Below are 20860 nucleotides of genomic sequence, written 5' to 3'. Positions count from 1 at the left end.
CCAGTCACCTTCTCACCAGATGTGAGTGCCCCAGGACATCTTGAATACATGACAAAAGTAATGTAGTTTTGTAGGCCCCTTTATTTGGATATTTTTGACATTGATGTAGATATTTATTTATTTATGAGAGAGACAGAATGGGCACATCAAGGCCTCCAGCCAACTGCAAAATACTCCAGATGCCTGTGCCACCTTGCACATCTGGCTTACATGGGACCTGAAGAATTGAATCTGGGTCCTCTAGCTTTGCAGACAAGTGCCTTAATCACTAAACAATCCCTCCAGCCCATTTGGATCTTTTGCATGTATTCGCTTGTGTTTAGCAGAACAGATCACTAGCAATTTGAAGCAATGCTCATCCTTGCAATATGTTTGATCAATGCAGAGTAAAGTCTTCAGACTGGTCAGAGATGCTAAAAACTAAGCTTTGGGGGTGGGGGTGAACCAGTTGATCTCCTACTACATAAACTATGATTCAAGCCTCCCCAATCTTAAAAGGTGAATTAAGCTTGAGGAGTCTGAGTAGGGAGAAGTTAAACTAACTTTCAAAACAAGCTTGTGCAAAAGAAATAGGCCCACGAATGCTTAGAGGAATTCCTTACCATTATTACAGCGGGTACCAGGGCAACACATGCCATCCCTGTGGCATCGCTTCTTTTTCCTCCGGCACACCATGCAGGCTGATGGCCCTTGGTGGGGACTGTGGCAGTATCTTCCAACTTCACATTCCTTATCACTGCTGCAAGGATAGGCCTGTCAAAGAATGGAAAGAGCGCGGAAAGCAAAGGGTGAGGTCCTGTTAGAGGAAAACGGAGTCACAAGTGCCCAGCCTTAAAGTATTACACCACCAAGTAATGTGGTGAATAGCAGTCCTCCATCAAGATGATGCTTAACTGAAGACTTTACACATAAAGGGTTTTGGGATTTTTTTTGGTCTGTTTGTATGCAGTGTGAGTGGGGGGGGTGTGGATGTGTGAGTGGGTGAGAGAGAGAGAGCTTGGGTCATGCATTTGATCTTGGGGGCATGCATGTATATCGGACCTTGCAGTGCCCTACTCTGGCCTGAAGGGGGCGGGGAATCGCCCCTCTGTGCTGGGCAGAGCAACATCTTGGGGTGTCTTTGCTCTTCTGTCCTTTCTTGTTTGAGCTGGAGTTTACTAGTGATATCTTAATTGCTGTTTTTGAGAGACCCAGAGATTTCCTCATCTTTTCTCCTCTATGCAGGACTGCGGTTACAGGTTCACGTGGCCACACCGAGCACTTCTGTGGGAGCCGGAGAGTCAAACTGGTGGTTTCTGGTACCTGCAGACCGGCTCAGGAAGCCATCTCTCCAGCCCAGGACTGAGTTTTGATGGCGACAAAGATGACGTTGACACTCCTCGTCTATTGTCTGTTTTCATTGACTCAACTTCTGAATGAGGGTTGTTTTTGTTTTATTTTGTTTTTTGGTATTTTTTGACCAGGCAAGTTGTTGTGTGGGCCCCCCTTGAACACACGAACACACGCAACAGTCTTCGACAGGACCGTTTCCCATAGGCTACTGAAGGATGTTAAAGAGCTGAGCCAGGAGTTAAAACATCTCCTGCCCAGTTATGGAGAAAATAATTTTAAGAGCAAGTCCTCACTATCCCTGCCTGTGAAAAGTAAGGAGAAACTCTTCTCGAAGATAAATGAACTGCCTGGCACCAATAAATAAGAAGCAGTGTCTTGATTCTAGCTACTCACACTAAGCCCCATAATGGTGGAGATACCTAGAGACACTGGATTAATTATCCAAGCTGCTCTCAGGAGGCCAGAGGGCTCTCCACACACAGCCCTGAAGCAAAGCTTTCAGTGTGTTCCGAAAAGACTGCTGAGATATTTCTCCCTCAAGGGGTAAATTCTAAAAGCTACTTCAGCGGCTCAGTTACTATTCAGAAAATAAAAGTAAAAATATATATTCTAATTGTGTACAACTTGCCTCTTGGAAGTTTTGAAACATTTAATATGTTTATAGAGATCGAGAGGTCACCCTCAAACCATATTTTGAAGCAAGAATACTTATTTCTAAGTCTTGTGTTACTTTTCTTCATCATTTACTTTTCTATTTTGCCTGCCTGCCTGCCTTCCCTCCCTCCCTCCTTCTTTCCTTCCTCCCTTCCTTCCTCCCTTCCTCCCTCCCTCTCTTCTTCTTTTCTTTCCTTCATTTCCCTCCCTCCCTCCCTCCCTCTTTTTATTTCTTTTTGAGACAAAGTCTTCCTGCTATGTAACACTGGCCAGCCTGGATCTCACTGTGTAGACCAAACTGGCCTTGAATTGTGGTGACCCTCCTGTCTCTGCCTCTCAAGAGCTATAATTAGAAATATGTACCACCATACTCAGTGAGCATTTTTTAGGTCAATTTTGTTTTTCTTATTTTTAGGGCAATACATAAATTTTACTTAAAATACAAAAATGTTTTTATTAAAAGCTCTGATTCCATGAATAACATGAGTTTGAAACTATGTAAAATATCTTTGAATCTAAAATAATTAGTCAGGTCTAGGATACATTGCTTTTTTTTTTTTTAATCTCTTTCCTTCTCTCACTCTTCCACTGTCTACTTCTTCCCACATTGCTTCTCACCATGCTGGTCCTGTGTATATACACATTTAGCTCCAGGTGTTTTGCATTTGTCTGATCATCATCAATTAAAAAGAGGAAGTAAAGATGACGTTTATGTGTGTCTGAGGAAAACAATATATTTCACATCATTATAAATGTCTCATTTACTCTAGAAGAAGAATTATATTGAAAAACTACTAACTTCACATTGAAAGTGATGTCAAAGGATTTCACAGTGGCACTGTTTAATGTATATGACTGGGATCCAGATAATGATCTATCAGACGCATTTGCATATTACTGTCCCACTTTGCATTGCCACAACTGGGCTCTGGAGAATCTGAATGAAGCTGAAGTCAAAGTAGTAGGCTATTTTTCAAGAACCCCAAACTGATGAAAACAAAACAAATGTCACTTCCCGCCTTGCCACACTCTTTCCCCCAAGCATTTTACCCCCTTCATATTTAAGCCTATTAATTTTAACTGAAACACAATTCACATGTTTCTGATTCATTTACATTTATTTCATCAAACTGTTTTGCAAGAAGCATTTGATGTCTTACAAGCTTCTTTCCTTCCTTAAAAAAAAAAAAATAGGACATCTTCTTTCAACAGAAATAAACATGTGCATCCTAAAACATCATGTGCTATTTACAACTCAAAGAACAAGTCCTCTAGATATTCTGAATATAGAAAACTTGTTTCTATCCCTAGAATGTCTAGAATGATAAAAAGAATTTTATTTATGTAGAAAATTGTGGAAAGCTCTCATCAATTCCCCATTCTCAGTTAATGGAAAATTGAAAATATTGAAATGACAATTTGTGCAGATGACATTAGAAAAAGTGGAATACACAGTAATCCTTATTTTGAATGGGAGCACAGTAAAATTCTCATAATTATTATTTTAAGGAGCTCATTTTGTCTGAAACAAATTATGTTGATGGATATGTAGTTTAATGATGCCTTCAATTTGAAGTAGGAATGACACAGTACAGAATTTATGATTTGTTTCAAATAGTAAAGGTTATTAATATGTGTTCTTGTACATGGAACTGAATGCCAGGATATAAATCCTAGAAGGAATATTTTGGAAAGTTAAAATAAATTCTAATAATTGAAATGCAAACCATTTGTATTTTTAAGGAAAAATTAAATAAATTGAATAAACCCAGATTGAGAGAAAGAAAATGATATCTGGAGGCATGTCTTCTAAAATCAGTGACCCCAACACAAATTTACTTAGCCATGAAGCTCTTTTGGCATAACCATCAGCAATTATACACAAAACGGGAGGAAATATGTCTCTATTCTATTAAAAGCAATTCACATGCTTTTAGCATTGATACATTATTTTTCAGTAAAGTTTTTTTTTTTTTTTTTTTTTTGGTTTTTCGAGGTAGGGTCTCACTTTAGTTCAGGCTGACCTGGAATTCTCTATGTAGTCTCAGGGTGGCCTTGAACTCATGGTGATCCTCCTACCTCTGCCTTCTGAGTGCTGGGATTAAAGGTGTGTGCCACCATGCCTGGAAATTTTTTAGTACAGTATTTTAAACAAGTATTTCAACACAAATATGAGGGCTCTACAGCTTGCCATTTAGCACTTAAATGCATTACCACTGAGCTATAAGCCCTCTTACTTTCGTGTGTGTGTGTGTGTGTGTGTGTGTGTGTGTGTGTGTGTGTGTTTCTATATAAATCCCTTCAAAGTGTCTGGAAATGGTGTCACAGGAGGACAGCATGGAAAAAGGCAGAGAGGCAGGAACTTACTTGACAGTGACTATGGGAGACCCTGGAAAAGTGATGGCCATGGCAATGAATGGAAGGTGGGTGGGAGTTATATACAGCAATTAAACTGCCATTTGGAAACTTGAAGATAAAATAAATCTTTATTTCCCATTTACTTTGGTCTCCAAAGGCTGATACTTGTTCCCACATCATAGCCCCATGAAAAACAAAAAGTGAGTTTGAGAACCTTACTCAAAGTTTCTATTTAAAGAAATAAATGATATGCTTACTTGGTACTTACATTATAGGTGAAAAGAGGCTGATAAGTTTTGAATATAGAAATTAATAACGGTGTATCATGTGCTATTGTTTACTTGGACTTTAGCAGAAGAGACTAGATAGCTTTCTTTTGGTGCACAAGTGCCAGGGATAGTCTTTGCAGGACAATGATGATCAAGTGAAAGATTTGAGGAGTGACCTTATCTCTATCCCTATTAAAAATTCCTACAATTGATCAGAAATTTGATATTGTGGTATCCAGAACCCTTCATTATCAAGCCTCAGGAGCAATTAGGAAATAAATTAATTTGAGATATCTAATAATAGCAGGAATTTAGCCATAAACTAAGAATGCATGAGAGCTGTCTAGGATCAGGAGGAAAAGCAAAGGCATTGGCCCAGCTCCCTTCTGGTCTAGATTGTGTTTTCCACAAACAGCAGTACTAGTGCTCCTCACAGCCACGGCACAAACTAGAGAGAAAGCGCACACATTGGACACAGCTTGAAAACCAAGTCAATCAGTCATCAGCATTCCTTTGTGGTATAAAGGATTTTAATCCATTTTTTGCTGTGTTTGCTTGGAATCATCAATTACAATTTTAGCAATGAAATGAGGCACCCTTAAGTAACTTCTGAAAATACATAGTCTGCTCAGGGGTGGGGAGTGAGGCTGTTGTGACTTTTTCTGGCTTTAGGCCTCACTGTAAGATGTCATGACTAAGCTTGTCATACGATGGCTTAGCACACACATAGACATGGTGATGTACTGGCAATCTCTGAGTCCAATACAGAGATCAGAAAAATAAACTTGGCCAGATATCATTCTAATACCAGCAGCATGTCCTGCTGCAGCTGTTGGAAAGACAGAACATTGGTGGAAAACACTAATAAAACAGCAAGACTTTTTACACATTCCGTTTCTTGACATCAGTTTTACATCCATTTAAACTCCACATAAACTAGGATTATAAGCAGCATCCCACTGTGAATAATGATAGTTAAATAGTATTCAAAGGAGCAAAGTAGAATGACATGTAGGTGCTCCACCTTATTTGAACTAATTGAGCCTTTATTTCCCCAATTCTCAAAACTGCATGGAGAAAGGACCTATTAACTCAGGCTTACATTTAGGATTTAATTTATTCTTACTTAAAAAATGTGTTCATCTCTTCAAACACAGATAAATGTCCAATCTCTAGGAATGATAAAATAAGGAATTGTGGTGGTTTGATTCAGGTGTACTCCATAAACTTAGCTGTTCTGAGTGCTAGGTTCCCAGCTGATGGAGATTTAGGAATTAAAGCCTCCTGGAGGCATTATATTGTTGGGGGTCTTATGGGTGTTATAGCCAGTTTCTCCCTTGCCAGTGTTTGGCACACTCTCCTGTTCCTATTGTCCACCTTATGTGGGCCAGAAGGTGATGTCCATCCTCTGCTTATGCCATCATTTTCCCCTGCCATCATGGAGCTTCTCCTTGAGTCTGTAAGCCAAAATAAACCTCTTTTTCCCATAGGTTGTCTTGGTTGGGTGATTTCTACCAGCAACACAAACCTGACTGCAACAGGCACATAGACAGAACAGTCTTGACAACTCGGGGCTGTAACAGAGGTCTGTAAAAGCACCATAGGACACAGAAGAGAAAGGAACCACCAGCAGCTTGGAGGACAGAAGATTCCCCCCTAAACAGTTCGTGAAGAGTGGGAAAATGTTTACTAAGAAAAAGAGCCATTTGTTCCTTCTTATATTCCTAGCGGCTAGAACAGTGACTGGTACGCTGCACATGTTAGTAAAAAATGGTAGAAGAAATAAAGTGTTGTTAACTTAAAAAAATAAAGGAAAAATATTTCAGGTATCTCTGCCACACTGGCCACTGGATGGACCTTTGGCTACAACTAATACCTTAGTTTAACTCCCAAGTTCTCAAAATAATGATGTTGTTCCTGTTTAATGAGGAGAAGGGGTGAAACATGAAGGGAGCAACATCACACAGCGCTCATGTGGTGTGGCCACCCATCCGGACTCTTGCAAGACCGACCTAGTTTTGTTGTTGTTTTAATCCGGACAATCGTTTGTCCCCTCAAGCACTGTTTGTAACAATCTCGGAAGTTAGCTGGAGCCAGAAAAACATCATCAACTGGGCAGGCAGAAGAAAGCCTTCAGGGGACAACCCAGCTGTGGGAATGAAAAACATTTGAGTTGATGGAGGGAGTAACAGCAGAGGCCTATGGAGAGGAACGTATCTTAAGGATTTGGGACCAGAACACAGAGCACAGCAGTGCTGGCAATTCCATCTGGGAACCCAGATCAGATGGGCTGAACTGAACTCCTTGGAGAGAAGATTAATTTTCCTTGTCATAATGCTCCACATGATTGCTGTATAGTTTCAGTGAACATGCAGGAACCCTGTTCTTTCTTATTTTTTAAGTTATTTTTTTAAATTTTTTTATTTATTTGGGTGCGACAGACACAGAGAGAAAGACAGATAGAGGGAGAGAGAGAGAATGGGCACGCCAGGGCTTCCAGCCTCTGCAAACGAACTCCAGACGCGTGCGCCCCCTTGTGCATCTGGCTAACGTGGGACCTGGGGAACCGAGCCTCGAACGGGGGTCCTTAGGCTTCACAGGCAAGCGCTTAACCGCTAAGCCATCTCTCCAGCCCTTAAGTTATTTTTATATATAGCATGTTTTTCTCTTTTATGCCCTTACCCCTGCTCCTATTTCCTCAGGGCTTTTTGCAGTAGAATGATGATGAGAGGTCATGAAGGCCACAGCCAGTCCCTGCCAGGTAGCCAGGCAGCCATGCCTCGGGGTACTCCTACCCACTCTGCGGCTCTCACAACCTTTCCACCCCCTCTTCTACAATGGATCCCCATTCTTAAGGTGTGCATTTCAAAATTAAAGGATATAGTTGCTACCATGGGGATTGCATGGACTTGAGGCTGGCTGTTTACATTGTCCACTGCCGGCCACAGGCATGTCTCTCCTCCCTTGTTACCATTACCTCGAAGAAGTAAGATCTTTGAAGTTTCATGGACATCAAGTCACAAGTGAACTGCATTCAAGGTGAGGGAAAAATGTTCAGCTATTTTCTGATGGATGTTCAGAGTGAGCAGTGTCAGGTTCCTTACTGTACCTGTTTGAGCCTTCACTCAGCATTCCATAGGTAGTGATTCAGCCTTTTGTTACTGAATACCAGTTATGATCCTGAGGCTTATGACCACTGGGTCAGAGCCCTGTAAATGCTTTACCTATTGTCACAAAGATAATTTTAAAAAGAAATGTATATGCTCTTATATATTTGACATCTAAAGTTTGTCAGTATGTATTTAAGTTTGCTTTATTAAATACGCTGTATAATGTTAAACATGATGAAGTTCACAGTAATTTGAAATAGTGCAATAAAGTAGTTTTTAACTACCATATTGATGACAGCATTGTGTTCCTCAAATTAATCACAAAATATTTATCCGAAAACATTTTCCTTTAAAAATTAGTGTTGTTTGAGTTCAGTTATATATTGAAGTATATAGGTTATCAGTATATAAGTTATCATTCAATTCCAATGGAGAACAATATCACTTAAAATGTGAGGGTAAGGCAAGAGTTTACTAGGAAAAATATTCAAGCATAAATTCATTAGACTTAGACGTCCCGCCTGGCATGGTAGCATATACCTGTAATCCCAGCACATGGAAGGCAGGGTCAGGATGATCAGGAGTTAAAGGACAATCTTGGCTATATGAATTCCTGTCTCAATAAAACAAAACAACAAAAGATCAGAATTCCAATTATTTTGTTCTTCTGGCTAATGCAGACTATAAAGATTTGGGTATGAGAGTTTTACCTATTTTTTTCACCCACAGGTAGCAAAAGAGTTGTGAACTTAGGTGTATTCTTGGACAATTTTAAGAACCATGCACACTGTGGATAGGGAAACTGAACTGACTGAAAAGCTGCTGCTGTACACCCCATGGGACACCTTTCAGAACATATGACATACATTCATTTGTTTTAATGATAAAGTAGTGAGAAAATTTAACACAAAAGTTCAGAATCATGAGACTATCTACTAACACTGGAATAAAGTGGGAATGATGACTACCTTTGAGGGGGTACTGTAGCTTTTCTAATTCTCTTAGAAAACCTTACTTTCATTCCAAGGGGTGGTTAATTCTAGGAAATCAAAAGCCTTGTCCTATCAAACTTTGGTTGCTCCACCCCGTTCTCTGTAGGTCATTATTATGCAGAAAGGAGATTCTGAAAAACTGTCTACTTTGAAAGCAACCCTATTCTCATTACTATTAGTGGCCATGGAGAGGTTGAGGAGAGCTGTCTTGATACTTAGAGAAATTTAAGGGTAGAGTTTACCTTGATTATTTTTGCATTTTAATCCTTTCCTCCTCACTGTTTTTTTTTTTTTAATCAATTTTGCTGCATTTAAAACATACAGAAGCAAATACTTCTACTCACTAGCAGTAGTGGCTAGAGCCTGCTATGTCCCCCATTAGAACTATAAAAACTTTTTTGATGCTGTGGCTGGTTGAGTAAGGTTATTCTAACCTAAAGAGAGCAAGAAGGTCCCCACATTTATGGTTCTTTCTAAATATGGGGTTGATTGTCTATAAAATAAAAATTTCAGAGCTGGGGAGATGGCTCAGCAGTTAAAGTTTGTGGGCTTACATTCAAATCCCCAATATCCAAAAGGTTGATACAAAAAGTGACACATGTGTCTAGAGTTCATTTGCAGAGTCAAGAAGTCCTCCATGCATGTCCCTCTCCACCACGCATACACACACACACTTGTGAATAAATAAATGTCATTAAAAAATTCACTGTTGAGCTACAGAGATAATTCAGCAGTTAAGGCACCTGTCTGGAAAGATAAGGATTTGGTTCAATTCCCCATTAGCCATATAAAGCCATATGCACAAGGAGGTGCATACATCTGGGGTTTATTTGCATTGTCTAAAGGCCCTGCTGTGCCCAATCTCTCTCTGTCTCTCTCATAAATAAATAAATAAGTAAATATGAATAAAAATATTTAAAGATCTATCTATCTCTTTAACAAAAAAAGAAATCACTATAGTTTTACAAATCTGCCTGAACACATGATCTTCAGTAATGGAACCTGGTGAGACAAATTTGGGAACTATACTACAATTTTAATATGCCTCTACAAAGCTATATTTCAGTATCAATCATGGCACCACCAATTAATTTATTTTGTCATTTTAGACTAAGTTTCTGGGTTGCAGTTTTCCCCTTGATACATGGACATGTGTTCCTAACTTCAGGAGTATTTACCTACTTGCTTAATTACAAAGAGTCCATGGAGTCTATTTAAAAACTACTTATTCACAGACTTCTCTCTTACAGATTAAATCTGTATAAGACTGAATGCTAGGAATCTGTCCTTTAATCAATTCTATGCTGGTGAACAAACAGTGAGATAAGACAGAGAAGCATTGCTTACAGAGATTGTTGTAAAGATTAATGATGAAGCTAGTGTGGGTGTCACAAGATGATGCTAATCTAGATAAGATATGGCCTCAGTATTGCCTCCAGCCAGGCATGGGTCCACACAGTAATTGTTTCTACAGCAACAACTGAGTCCAAGTGAGTCTCACTGACAACAACTATTTCCAGGAAGGTTCATCTTCACTTCTGGTACTCAGCCACTGGGCTTAGGGGAGGGCTTGAGAATTCCTAAGGCTATATGAAAACTAAAGTAACACATAGCAAACACCCCAGTGCTTCGGGAAGAACACAGTGTGGACTCAGAGCTGTCAACACACCCGTTATGTCTGTACTGCTTCATATCCTCCTGTGGTACACACCTGCGTCATATTGGCAATGCACAGCTCTACAGTCCTCGTTGTGTTTTATATTCTGTGGGTCTTTACAAAATAGACAATGTTCTTTTCCATAATAATTATAATAGATAGATGATGTATGGTTTTATTATTTTCTGTTCTTTATGTGACATCCAGTTTTTCCTTCCTCAATGAAAAATACATTATAATAAATCGCATGTATCTATGAAAATTACACTTTCAAACTGCTGCTTTAAAAGACCTTTATGATTATAGAATGGGAAAAGTTTAGTAAATATGTCTATACTTAAAATGTAAAGTGTTAGTTTAAAAATGCTATATGAGTTTAAGTGACCAAATTTTTACTTATAATATCATGGATTTAGAAATCATGATAGTATATTCCTGTATGTGTAATTATATATACATATGTATATACATAGTTTCAAAGCATCTCCGGAAATATACCACAGGAATATGTTAATGTTTACCCATGGGAAGGTGAATGAGATTATTTAGAATAGAGGAATAAGGAAAATTTAGGGCAGGTTACAAGTAACCCTTTTAAATGTTATATTATATATTATATATGCTTATCTAATATATATTATATACACATATATATATATAATTTATTTATTTTTTTTTGAAAGAGAGAGAAAGAGAAAGAATCGGCACACCAGTGCTTCTAGAAACTGCAAACACACTCCAGACTCATACGCCACCTGGCTTAGGTGGGTACTGGGGAATCCAACCTGTGTCCTTTGGCTTTGTAGATAAGCACCTTGACCACTAAGCCATTTTTCCAGCGCAGAAAAAAACCTTTTAAATATATTTTATAATTGTACTAGATTCATGCATAACTAGCTAAAACAATGTGCTTTTCAAAAACTAATATGACAAGTTTCAAAGCATTTTTTTTTCTTTTATGAATTTAAAGCCTTATGGATTTCCATTAGATAAAGTTGGAAGAACTTGTGTTTTCTACATCTGTTGATTCCTGCAAGAGGTATAAATCTTCCAAATTAAATGTTCATGATTAAATATTTCTTGAATTGTTTTATAAATGTCATCTTATTAACATAATATGCCTATTGATATAGCACTCAGGAGTATATATTTACTGTGCATGTACACCCACAATGCATTGTTAAAACAATTACTACCTGATTTCATGTTTATTGCCATGGCCAATTTCTCTTAACATAGAACATTCAAATTGTAATAATTCTCTAAGCTTGTTTAATTCTCTTTCATTTCCTCTAGGAATTAGTGCAGACTAAGTTGAGTGGCCACTGGCCACATTTTATTCTGATTTTGAGGAAACAGCTGAGGGAAGGAGATACAATTTGAAAGACTCTTTTATAGTTGAAAACTGAGGGCAAAGCACAGCAAAACATCAACCTCAGTGAGAGAGAGAACTTTTAACTTATTAAGAACTACTTTAAGCCTTAAGTTAACTATTTTTTGAAAATTATAAAATATTTTCAATTTAAGCTTAGAGGCTGCAAACAAGAAGACATACAGCATTTTTATCTCTCCAGGTGCACCTGGGTGGAGAGACAATGGTTGGGAAAATTTTTCTCCTTGCTTATTGCACAGGGAGTTGCAGAAAGTTCCAATGCAATCACCATGGATTTATTTGAATAAGAAATCTTTTGAGTAGAAATTAGGGAGATTGCTCCATCAGTTGCAAGCATGTGAATCTGCATTTGATCCTTAGAATGCATGCAATAAAAGCTAGGCATGGTAGCACATGCTTGAAATGCCAGTGCTGGGGAGACAGGGTAACCTGTTCCTTGGTCAAATGGTCTAGTCTACTTGGTGGGTTAAAAACCAGTGAGTAGCCCTATCTCCAAAACAAAAGTATGTGAATGTGCTGGTGACTGAGGAAGAACAACCAAGGTTTCTTCTAACCTCTGTACATATGTATATGCAGCCCCCCCAAACACATACACAAGAAACACTGTGTGAGAATGAAAATACTTAGTAGCAGAGGCCAGTAAGTTAAAAAGGAGACATAAAGGGTAGAGAAAGGAAGAGGGGAGGATACTTAATAGGTTGATATTGTACATATGTAATTACAATGATTGTAATGGGGAGGTAATATGATGGAGAATGGAATTTCAAATGGGAAGGTGTGGGGGTGGGGAGGGAGGGAATTACCATGGGATATATTTTATATTCATGGAAAATGTTAATAAAAATTAAAAAAAAAAAACTAGGGCAAGGAGATGATTGGTGATTCTATCTCAGGTAAGCCTATGAAGAGAATTGTAAGACCTCTATTCAAGATGTAGCAGTACTTACATGCCAGTGATACCTGCAACAGAGTGAAACACTTCAAGACCCAAACTGTGAAGAAGCCACTTGTCTGTCAGTAAGATAATGGAATGAACATTATCTCATATGATCAGGATTTTGACCATCCTTATTCTTAATTCTTGAATTTCCAAGTATCTTAAACTGGTACTTATACAGCATGGAAATAAAGGCCTGCATTCTATTCCTGTGTTTTGCTCTCAGTTCTTTAGATGGTTCTGGTGATAAGACAGACAAGATGTCCCAAGGCAATTTATGTAAAGAGCACTCCAAGTTCACTTACGCTGTCAGTCTAACCATTTCTGAGTGGCCAAAGTCACGGCAAACTATGCCTGAATCACTATCAGCATATCAATGTAATACGAAGGTAAAAGTCTCCCAACGGAAGACTGTTTGACTTTCTGACAGACAAAATTTGACAATAGCCGAGGCCCTCATTTATTTTAGACATTTTTTAAGATGACTAGAACTTGGAGAATATGTTTATTTTTATTCTCTGATAATAAAAATAATCTGAACACCTGCTATTTATTAAAATCAAATACTTTTCCAAAATATAATCAATATTTCAATGCACATATGGTTCTCAGTCTCTGACCTCTATGAACCTACTTGAATTCTTACTGTGTAGAAAAAGGAAGGAAGGTTAGCACACAGGGACCAGAAAATCTGTATCATGAGAACAGCATGGTATAAAGACATCACTCTTGGGATTGTCATCGATTTCTACCAAAACATTCTGTTCAAGTGCTTTCCTGGAGAACTGGAAGAAGAAATAATGCACCAGATGATGGGTGCTTTGGTTTTGGTAACTCTAGTGTTCAAAATCAGCCCTGGAAATATGTTACATCTTGTGATGACACACTCAATGTGTTAGCAATCCCACAGAGAACATACTGAAGATGCTGGTCCCCCAACCCACCCACATGCCGGCGCATCTGCTTTGGTGTGGTGACCAGTACATCCTCAATAATGCAAAAGAGGTCAAAATACTTGTTACCAGATGAAAAGAAAATCATGTGTCTGGGCTTATGTTACTTTCCTTTCATCCCATTGATTCTTCCTGCCTGTGCAAAAAGTATGCTCCTCTTTTATTTTTCTTGCTTCCTTTGTGGGCCTTGTGCATCAGTAAATATGAGTGGATGTGTCAGCCTCAGACTCCATAACATCTCTATGTCTGACTTCACATTCTAGTAGTTATGCAGCAAGTATGGGATTTTACTATGGGAGATGGGGAGAGGCAGGGATGAAAGTGACGCGCAGTGATGTAAATAAGTGTTCCAGCAGCAATGAGGTAGATAGGTGCTTCAATACAACTGAAGTGCTGTTTTGAACAATATCCAGTTCAAGCAAATGAAGAGAACAAGCATCATTAGTTAAATTGCCAGGGAAATATTTAGACATCTTGTCAGGGTTATTCCAAAATCATATGCTTTGTAAAAAAAAAAAAAAAGTGTTTTGAGGGCTGGGGAGATGGATTAGCAGTTCAGATGCTTGTCTAAGAAGCCTAAGGAACCATGTTTGACTCCCCAGATCCCATGTAAGCCATATGCACAAAGGTGAGGCAAGCACGAGGTCGCACATGCCCACTAGGTAGTGCAAGCATCTGGAGTTCGAGTGCAGTGGCTGAGGCCCTGGCACCTCAATTCTGTCTCTCACTCTCAGTCTCTCTCTGCCTCTCTCTTTCTCTCTCTCTCCTAAAAAAAATTAAAAAGATAGTTTTGTTTGCACACTTTAACCAAAGAAGATAAGTAACTTACAAATAAGATTGCCAGAAAACGTTTTTGTTCTTGGCATGGTATAGGATGCTTATATTGCCTACGCACCTCTATAGCTTTTGTTTTATGCACTGCAGTTATATGGGGCTATTTGCACATCCTTTTGTCAACCATACTCTTAATTATGCATTTAGAGACAGTTTGCTTCTGTTAACAGCATACTTCTTCCTTCCACTTCATCATCAACATAGTTCTATCTCATCATTCAGATGAACTCACTTCACTTTTGTGAAACCTTCCAGGTTTGGCCCCTAGTTCAGATGGATGTCCTACTCAAGGTTTACACTGATACTTCAAGCTTATGTGTACCAGGACATGCATGCTCTGTTGAGTTCCTCATTTATGTTCTTCATGGTGTTTTTTTTTTCCTTTTTTGAATAAATATGCCATTTTTTCCCTCCATACACATACAAGTTACAATGATACCTTAATACCCTAGCATTCCCCCTCTATGTTCACTTACGGGTTTACGAGATTTTGCTACACTAAGAGTTGGGATCTGTAGCACTGAGCAGACAGAGATATTTAGTAACCAATCAGGAATAATAAAAAGAAAAGGCATGAAAATTGAGAGGTGACTTTGCAGATATTTTGGTATTGATTTTTGAAAATCAGCTTAAGTTTTACTCATGCTGTTTAAAACCTATATCTATGTAGCCCAGGCCATAGCACATGGTTAAGAAGAAAGGAAGTTGGATGGTATGAAATTTTTCATACAGTAATTTGGCATAAGGGTTCCATATTAAGTTACCAGGTTCACAGTTGTGAGTTTTAACATTAATTCCTCTGCTGATTTATTTTCATGTAAGTTAAAGCAAAAAGTAGGACCTTTCATTTATAAGTATTATAAATGATCTCTGTCAAGCAACAGTAATATCCTAATGGTTGTCCATAGCAATAACTTCCTTTGTTCTCTCTCCTAACTGTCTTCTGAAAATGTTTAAGAATTTGGCAGGAAGAAGTCATGATAATGGATCTTGTGAGGAAAATAGTAACATAACCTACATAAATACACTTCAAGCTTTTCATGGTCTCTACCAATAAAAATTGTTATTGTTGATCCTATCTGATAGTATAGTTTTGATAGTAACCTGCCACCACTAAGTGCTATTGTAAAGAGCAGTAAGTGAACTCAAAATGACATCCTTTAAGTACTGTGGTGGTATATGGACTCAAACATCTTGGTGGCATTAAGGAAGCAATATCTTAATAGACCACAGTCATAGTCATATACTAACCAGCACATAACTAAAGGACATATTTCAAATGTTTATTTCATGGAATGCCACCACCCTCAGTCTTATTTGACATCTAATTATAATACTAAGCAGATGCTGTCTAACAAGATTCAGATAGATAGATAGATAGATAGATAGATAGATAGATAGATAGATAGATAGATAGGCAGGCATAACTTCCATACTTACAGACAACAAACCATGGTATTTCCCTCCCCTGCCCCACTTTCTCCTTCATAACTCTACTCTCTGTCATATCCCCTCCCTCTCTCCATTACTGTCTCTTTTAATTTGATGTCATCATCTTTTTCTCCTATTTTGAGGGTCTTGTGCAGGTATTGCTAGGCACTGCAAGGTCCTGGATATCGAGGCCAAATTCTGTCCATACAGTTGCATGTAAGGAGTGGTACCCTTCCTTTGGCTCTTATATTATTTCTGCCACATCTTCCACAATGGACCCTGAGCCTTGCAGGGTGTGAGATGTTTCAGTGCTGGACACTCTTCCATCCCTTCTTCTCAGCACTATGTTGCCTTTTGGGTCATCTCAGTTGGCCAACAAGATTCTTATCAGCTTTATTAAATTAGTTGTCTTATTTATATGTCAGTTTATACCAGATATAAAAAAACAGTTCTTTTATATTTGGAACCAAATTCATTTCAAATATTGTATATAATTCTTATTTATATCTACCCAACTCTCATAAAATTATGCTACCTTAACTAGATTTTTAGAGAAACATGAACATTTTTTCAGGTTCTGCTCCCAAATTTAAGAACATACAGAAATTTGCCTAAAAAATATTTCTTTGCCTTAACTTAAGTTTATATTTGATATTTTGAATATACCAGCCTGTTTGTTGCGGGAAAGGCACAAAATGAGAACTCTGTCCCTTAGGATCACTTTCCTGAGGTCCATATTTGCCATATGTCTACAATGTGACCATGCATATGAAAAGGTTAAGTCCTGGGATGAATCTCATGCATTCTGGCTACAGAGAACAGAGAAGGAAGTGTAAGATTCCTTGTTCTATAGTAAAAGGAAAAACACAGCTACACCTGGACACAGCAGGTATCAGACAGGATGGATTGCATCTGACTATAACATTTCCTGGGTTTAAATGAGATCACCAGAACTTTAGTCACACCAACAAGTTAAGTTGTTTCCACATTAAGATTAAATGAGTGACTTTTTATTACAGCACGCTCCTGTCTGAGGACAGACCAAAAGTACAACAGTGCGCACACCACATTTCATCCGTGCTCCTGGAGCACAGCACTAATGGATGCTAATCAAATGTTCCCTGGGATTATAAGAACAATTGTTTGAAAAGCCAAGAATGGGCCCTTAAGATAAGACTTCTCATTCCACGGCAATGGGAATCAGCTATACTTTCATTAATGGTGCTTTGAAAACTGTTTACAACTTGCAAATCAGGCTTCCAAGAAACGATAGAATGTCATCCTTGTATGGAAACATTAGCAAATATTAGACAATTTGCTTTGAAAAAAAAGAAACTAGGCCTACTTTTTAGTTGAACATTCCAGTAAAAAATGAGATGTTTCCAAAACAGTTACACAGAATGAATCAGTTAGAGATGTAACCAGCCAGTTATTGATTATATAATATTATTTAACAGCAAACTGTACATAGATCCTTTTATCTTCAAAATAGTGAGATTTTAAAACACTAACAAATCAATCCTTCATCAAAAACTACCAACCCATGTTTGTAGAGCTCTAAGAACTTTGGCACCCATGGGTCTTAGATTGTCATGTGTACAATGGGACCCTTGGAGACAAACACTCTTGTGTGTACACAAATGGGGGTAACAACTTGCCTATGTCCTACCATCTGGCTGGTTCAGTGATGAGTCCTCAGCCAGTGCTCCATCTCAGACAAAGTCATGTGTCAAATGGTTGAGAAGTGTGGTTTTCATTGAGGATGACTTTAGCTGCAAATAATACAGAAATTGTCTGGGAATCTGGGTGCATAACCTGGGTGTGGTAGGGACAAGCTTTTCACATTTTTTTTTTTCACTAGAGTTCAGTAAGTCTACATATAACCTCAGTCAGGCCAAGGATTCAGAAATTCTCCATCTCATCCACCAAAAAGTCTCCTCCTGCTAATAGATGCCACAGTCAGTGACACTGAGCCTCATTGCAGATTGCACACATTTCCATGAGACCCTGAAAAGAACAGGCTCCTGGAAACTACAGATATTTTGCAGATGTGTCTTTTACAAAATGATTTCACAATTTGCCTAGACATTTTTTTTTTTTTTTGGTATGTGTGTTACTTTATAGAAGAATACAGACTGACCTCTGGTTTTTATTACAAATTGAAGATTTTAATTGTAATCCCTTTTCCTTGGTGAATTCCAGACTGGTCAAAATTCAAAAATTCCTTTCCATGTATATTAATGACATGAAGGAATTATTATTAATTGTTGATTAGATGGAAAATTTTAATCTATCTGTTAAAAGATTTTGTTTTCTTTTAAAGGAACAATTGAAATATTTGTGGATGAAATAAGGCAATGTCTGGAATTTATTTTAATATGCTCCATGGAAAACAAGGAGCTGGAGAATATGGATGTAACAAGATTAGCCATGAGTTAAAATGGCTAGACCTGCAATATCTGTATGTAGGGTTTCACATATATGATAGTCTCTACTTCTGTGTCTGTTTGGAATTCTCATGAAAGAATGAAAGAATTTTTGCAATTCAGACAGAACTTTAGAATTAACCAATAGGAACACACAAATCATTTGAATCCTACCTATAGATCCTGAGAAGCATCCTGGGAAGTGGAGTCAGAATTCTAACATGCCCCCATATTTAACTTGGAGAGAAGGAAAGGCAACCTTCAAGAGGGCTGCAATAAGCTAGAAAGATCTTTGCTCTTTTAAGAAACTTCTGAGCTTCCACAAGGTAGCGATTTCCTAATCAATTACATAGAGATAAACATGACTTAACTAGGTTTAATAATCAGGGCTTTAAACCAGGCCTGATTGCACCTATAATCCCTACTACCTGGGATGAAACTTAGTGAGATCTTGGCACAAAATGAAAAGTGGGGGTTAGGACTATAATTCAGTGGTAGAGCACTTACTGAACATAAACAAACTCCTAAATTCAATCCCCAATAGCATCAAGAGAAAAAGAGAGGGAGTAAGGGATAGAGGGAAGAAGACATTGAGGGAGAGACAGAGAGACAATAAAGTAATTGGTGCTCTCAAATGTATTCTTTAATCCCTAAAGACCAAGCTTCCCAGGAACCAAGAGGGAAACATGTACTTCCAACCACTGGGATGCACAGACCATTTCTTAAAGTCCTAATGCTATGATTCTTAGTAGAGGCAAAGGTGCTTGAACCAAGGTCACTGCCCTGCAGAGATCTATACAACACAGAGCACAGCAAAGACATTGCACCGTAGGGAGCCATCACCTGTGGGGGTTGGGGGTTACTGAGATACCCAGAACTTCTCATCAATGGGGTAATGGGAACTTTGTGACCTTGGAGTGTGCAAACAAGGAGGAAGAAGAATCGATATCATCAGACTTAATAATAATTTTTTTTTTAGTATAAAAAGAGAGCCTTCACTTTTTAATTGTTTTTTTTTTTTGTCATTTGTTTGCTTGATTTTAAATATTGGAATAACTTAGGGACATAAATGGCCTTGAAGCAAAGGTCTCATGACATGAACACTGACTACATCCCCTGGGCCATCCTCCCTCCTCCCACCCCAGCCTCACAACTGCCTGAAATCATTAAAAAATGTTTTCTTTAAATTGCTGTATTATTTGACAATACATGTTAAATGCCTGTCTAATTGAAATGATAGAATCCTCTGTTCTTCAGAAGAAACAAAAGAAACTAAATATAGTCACTTTCTAAACTCATTTGTACATTACCTTGTGAATGGCAAAGAGCTTTTATACACATTCTTAACCTGATTAGGAAAAATTAATTGAGTTTTTCTCTCTCTCTCTAAATATATACATACACACACACACACACACACACACACACACACACACACACACACACACACACATATATATATATATATACACACATATATATAATATAATTTCATATAAAATACAATTAGCCATTTAATAGTTCAGAAAGAAATAATGTATTCATGCATATACAGTTGTACAACCACTATGACTCGTTCCAAAATATTTTCATTGCTCTAAAATAAACTCCACAATATCAGCAGTTTTGGTAGACGTGCATGACTTAAAGCTTACAAGTGAGGAAACTACTCACAGGCTACTAAGTGTCCATGGATAGTAAGTGCTGATAGTAAACACAGAGCCCTGGCCTTCTTATTCTAAGGTCATTATCAGGCCAGAGATCCTTAAACATTAGCCCCCATTAGACACCTGGTAGATATGCCAGACATAGACTGCAAGGTTCACCCCTCCAAGCCTCTAACAATGAGACTATAATGGCTCCTAGAAGTCCACATTGCTAACGAATTCCCAAGTAATGCTACACTTTGAAGAGCACTGTGCTTTAATGAGTGGCTCACCCCCCAATTTCTAAATTATAGGTTTTGTTTAATTAGCCAGCTTATAAAAAGTAGTCTTATAGTATATGCTTGTGCATTTTTGTTGTTGTTGTTGTTGTTTATTTTAGTTTCTTTTTTTGGCTAAATCACCACCAAAATAAGAACTTGTATGAGGCATATTGAATTTGTGGCTCACAGCTACATATGTCTCACGGTGACATTTGTAAAGGACAGTGACATGTCACAACGTCAAAAGCCTGGACATACCTGCTTAATTAAATAAGAGCACTTTGCCAGCTTGAAAATTAGCATGCAGATGAGAATTGTCCTTGCTGATGGTAGATCCTTTTCCTTAAGTAGGTGAGCTTATCTCTTGTAGCATGTCTAGGTAATGTTCAAACTATGTGTGTTTCCAGAATAGAGCTGGAGGCCATTTTCAATAATCCTCTGACACAATGTCTAGAATGCAGTAGTCACTAACTGCCTGTTGAATGAGTTAGTTTATGTAACAATTAAAGGTAAGAAGGCTCCTTTGAGTATTATTTGAAGTACTGCCATCTACATGGCTGTGAAGCAAACTGTATGCTTTACATTAT

General features: G+C 38.1%; 1 protein-coding gene across 1 annotated transcript in view; it reads right to left on the bottom strand.

Annotated features, from left to right (window-relative positions):
- The window catches only part of Dkk2 (dickkopf WNT signaling pathway inhibitor 2), a 100773-nt gene that overhangs the window by 6281 nt on the left and 73632 nt on the right, over positions 1–20860 (bottom strand). The window contains exon 2 of the mRNA XM_004671434.2: positions 603–753. Within this exon, the coding sequence (XP_004671491.1) occupies positions 603–753 (151 nt within the window). The remainder of the gene's footprint in view (positions 1–602; positions 754–20860) is intronic.

The sequence above is a fragment of the Jaculus jaculus genome, chromosome 2 (assembly GCF_020740685.1).
Source record: "Jaculus jaculus isolate mJacJac1 chromosome 2, mJacJac1.mat.Y.cur, whole genome shotgun sequence".
In the NCBI taxonomy this organism is placed as follows: Eukaryota; Metazoa; Chordata; class Mammalia; order Rodentia; family Dipodidae; genus Jaculus; species Jaculus jaculus.
This window is presented reverse-complemented; position numbering and strand designations above follow the sequence as displayed.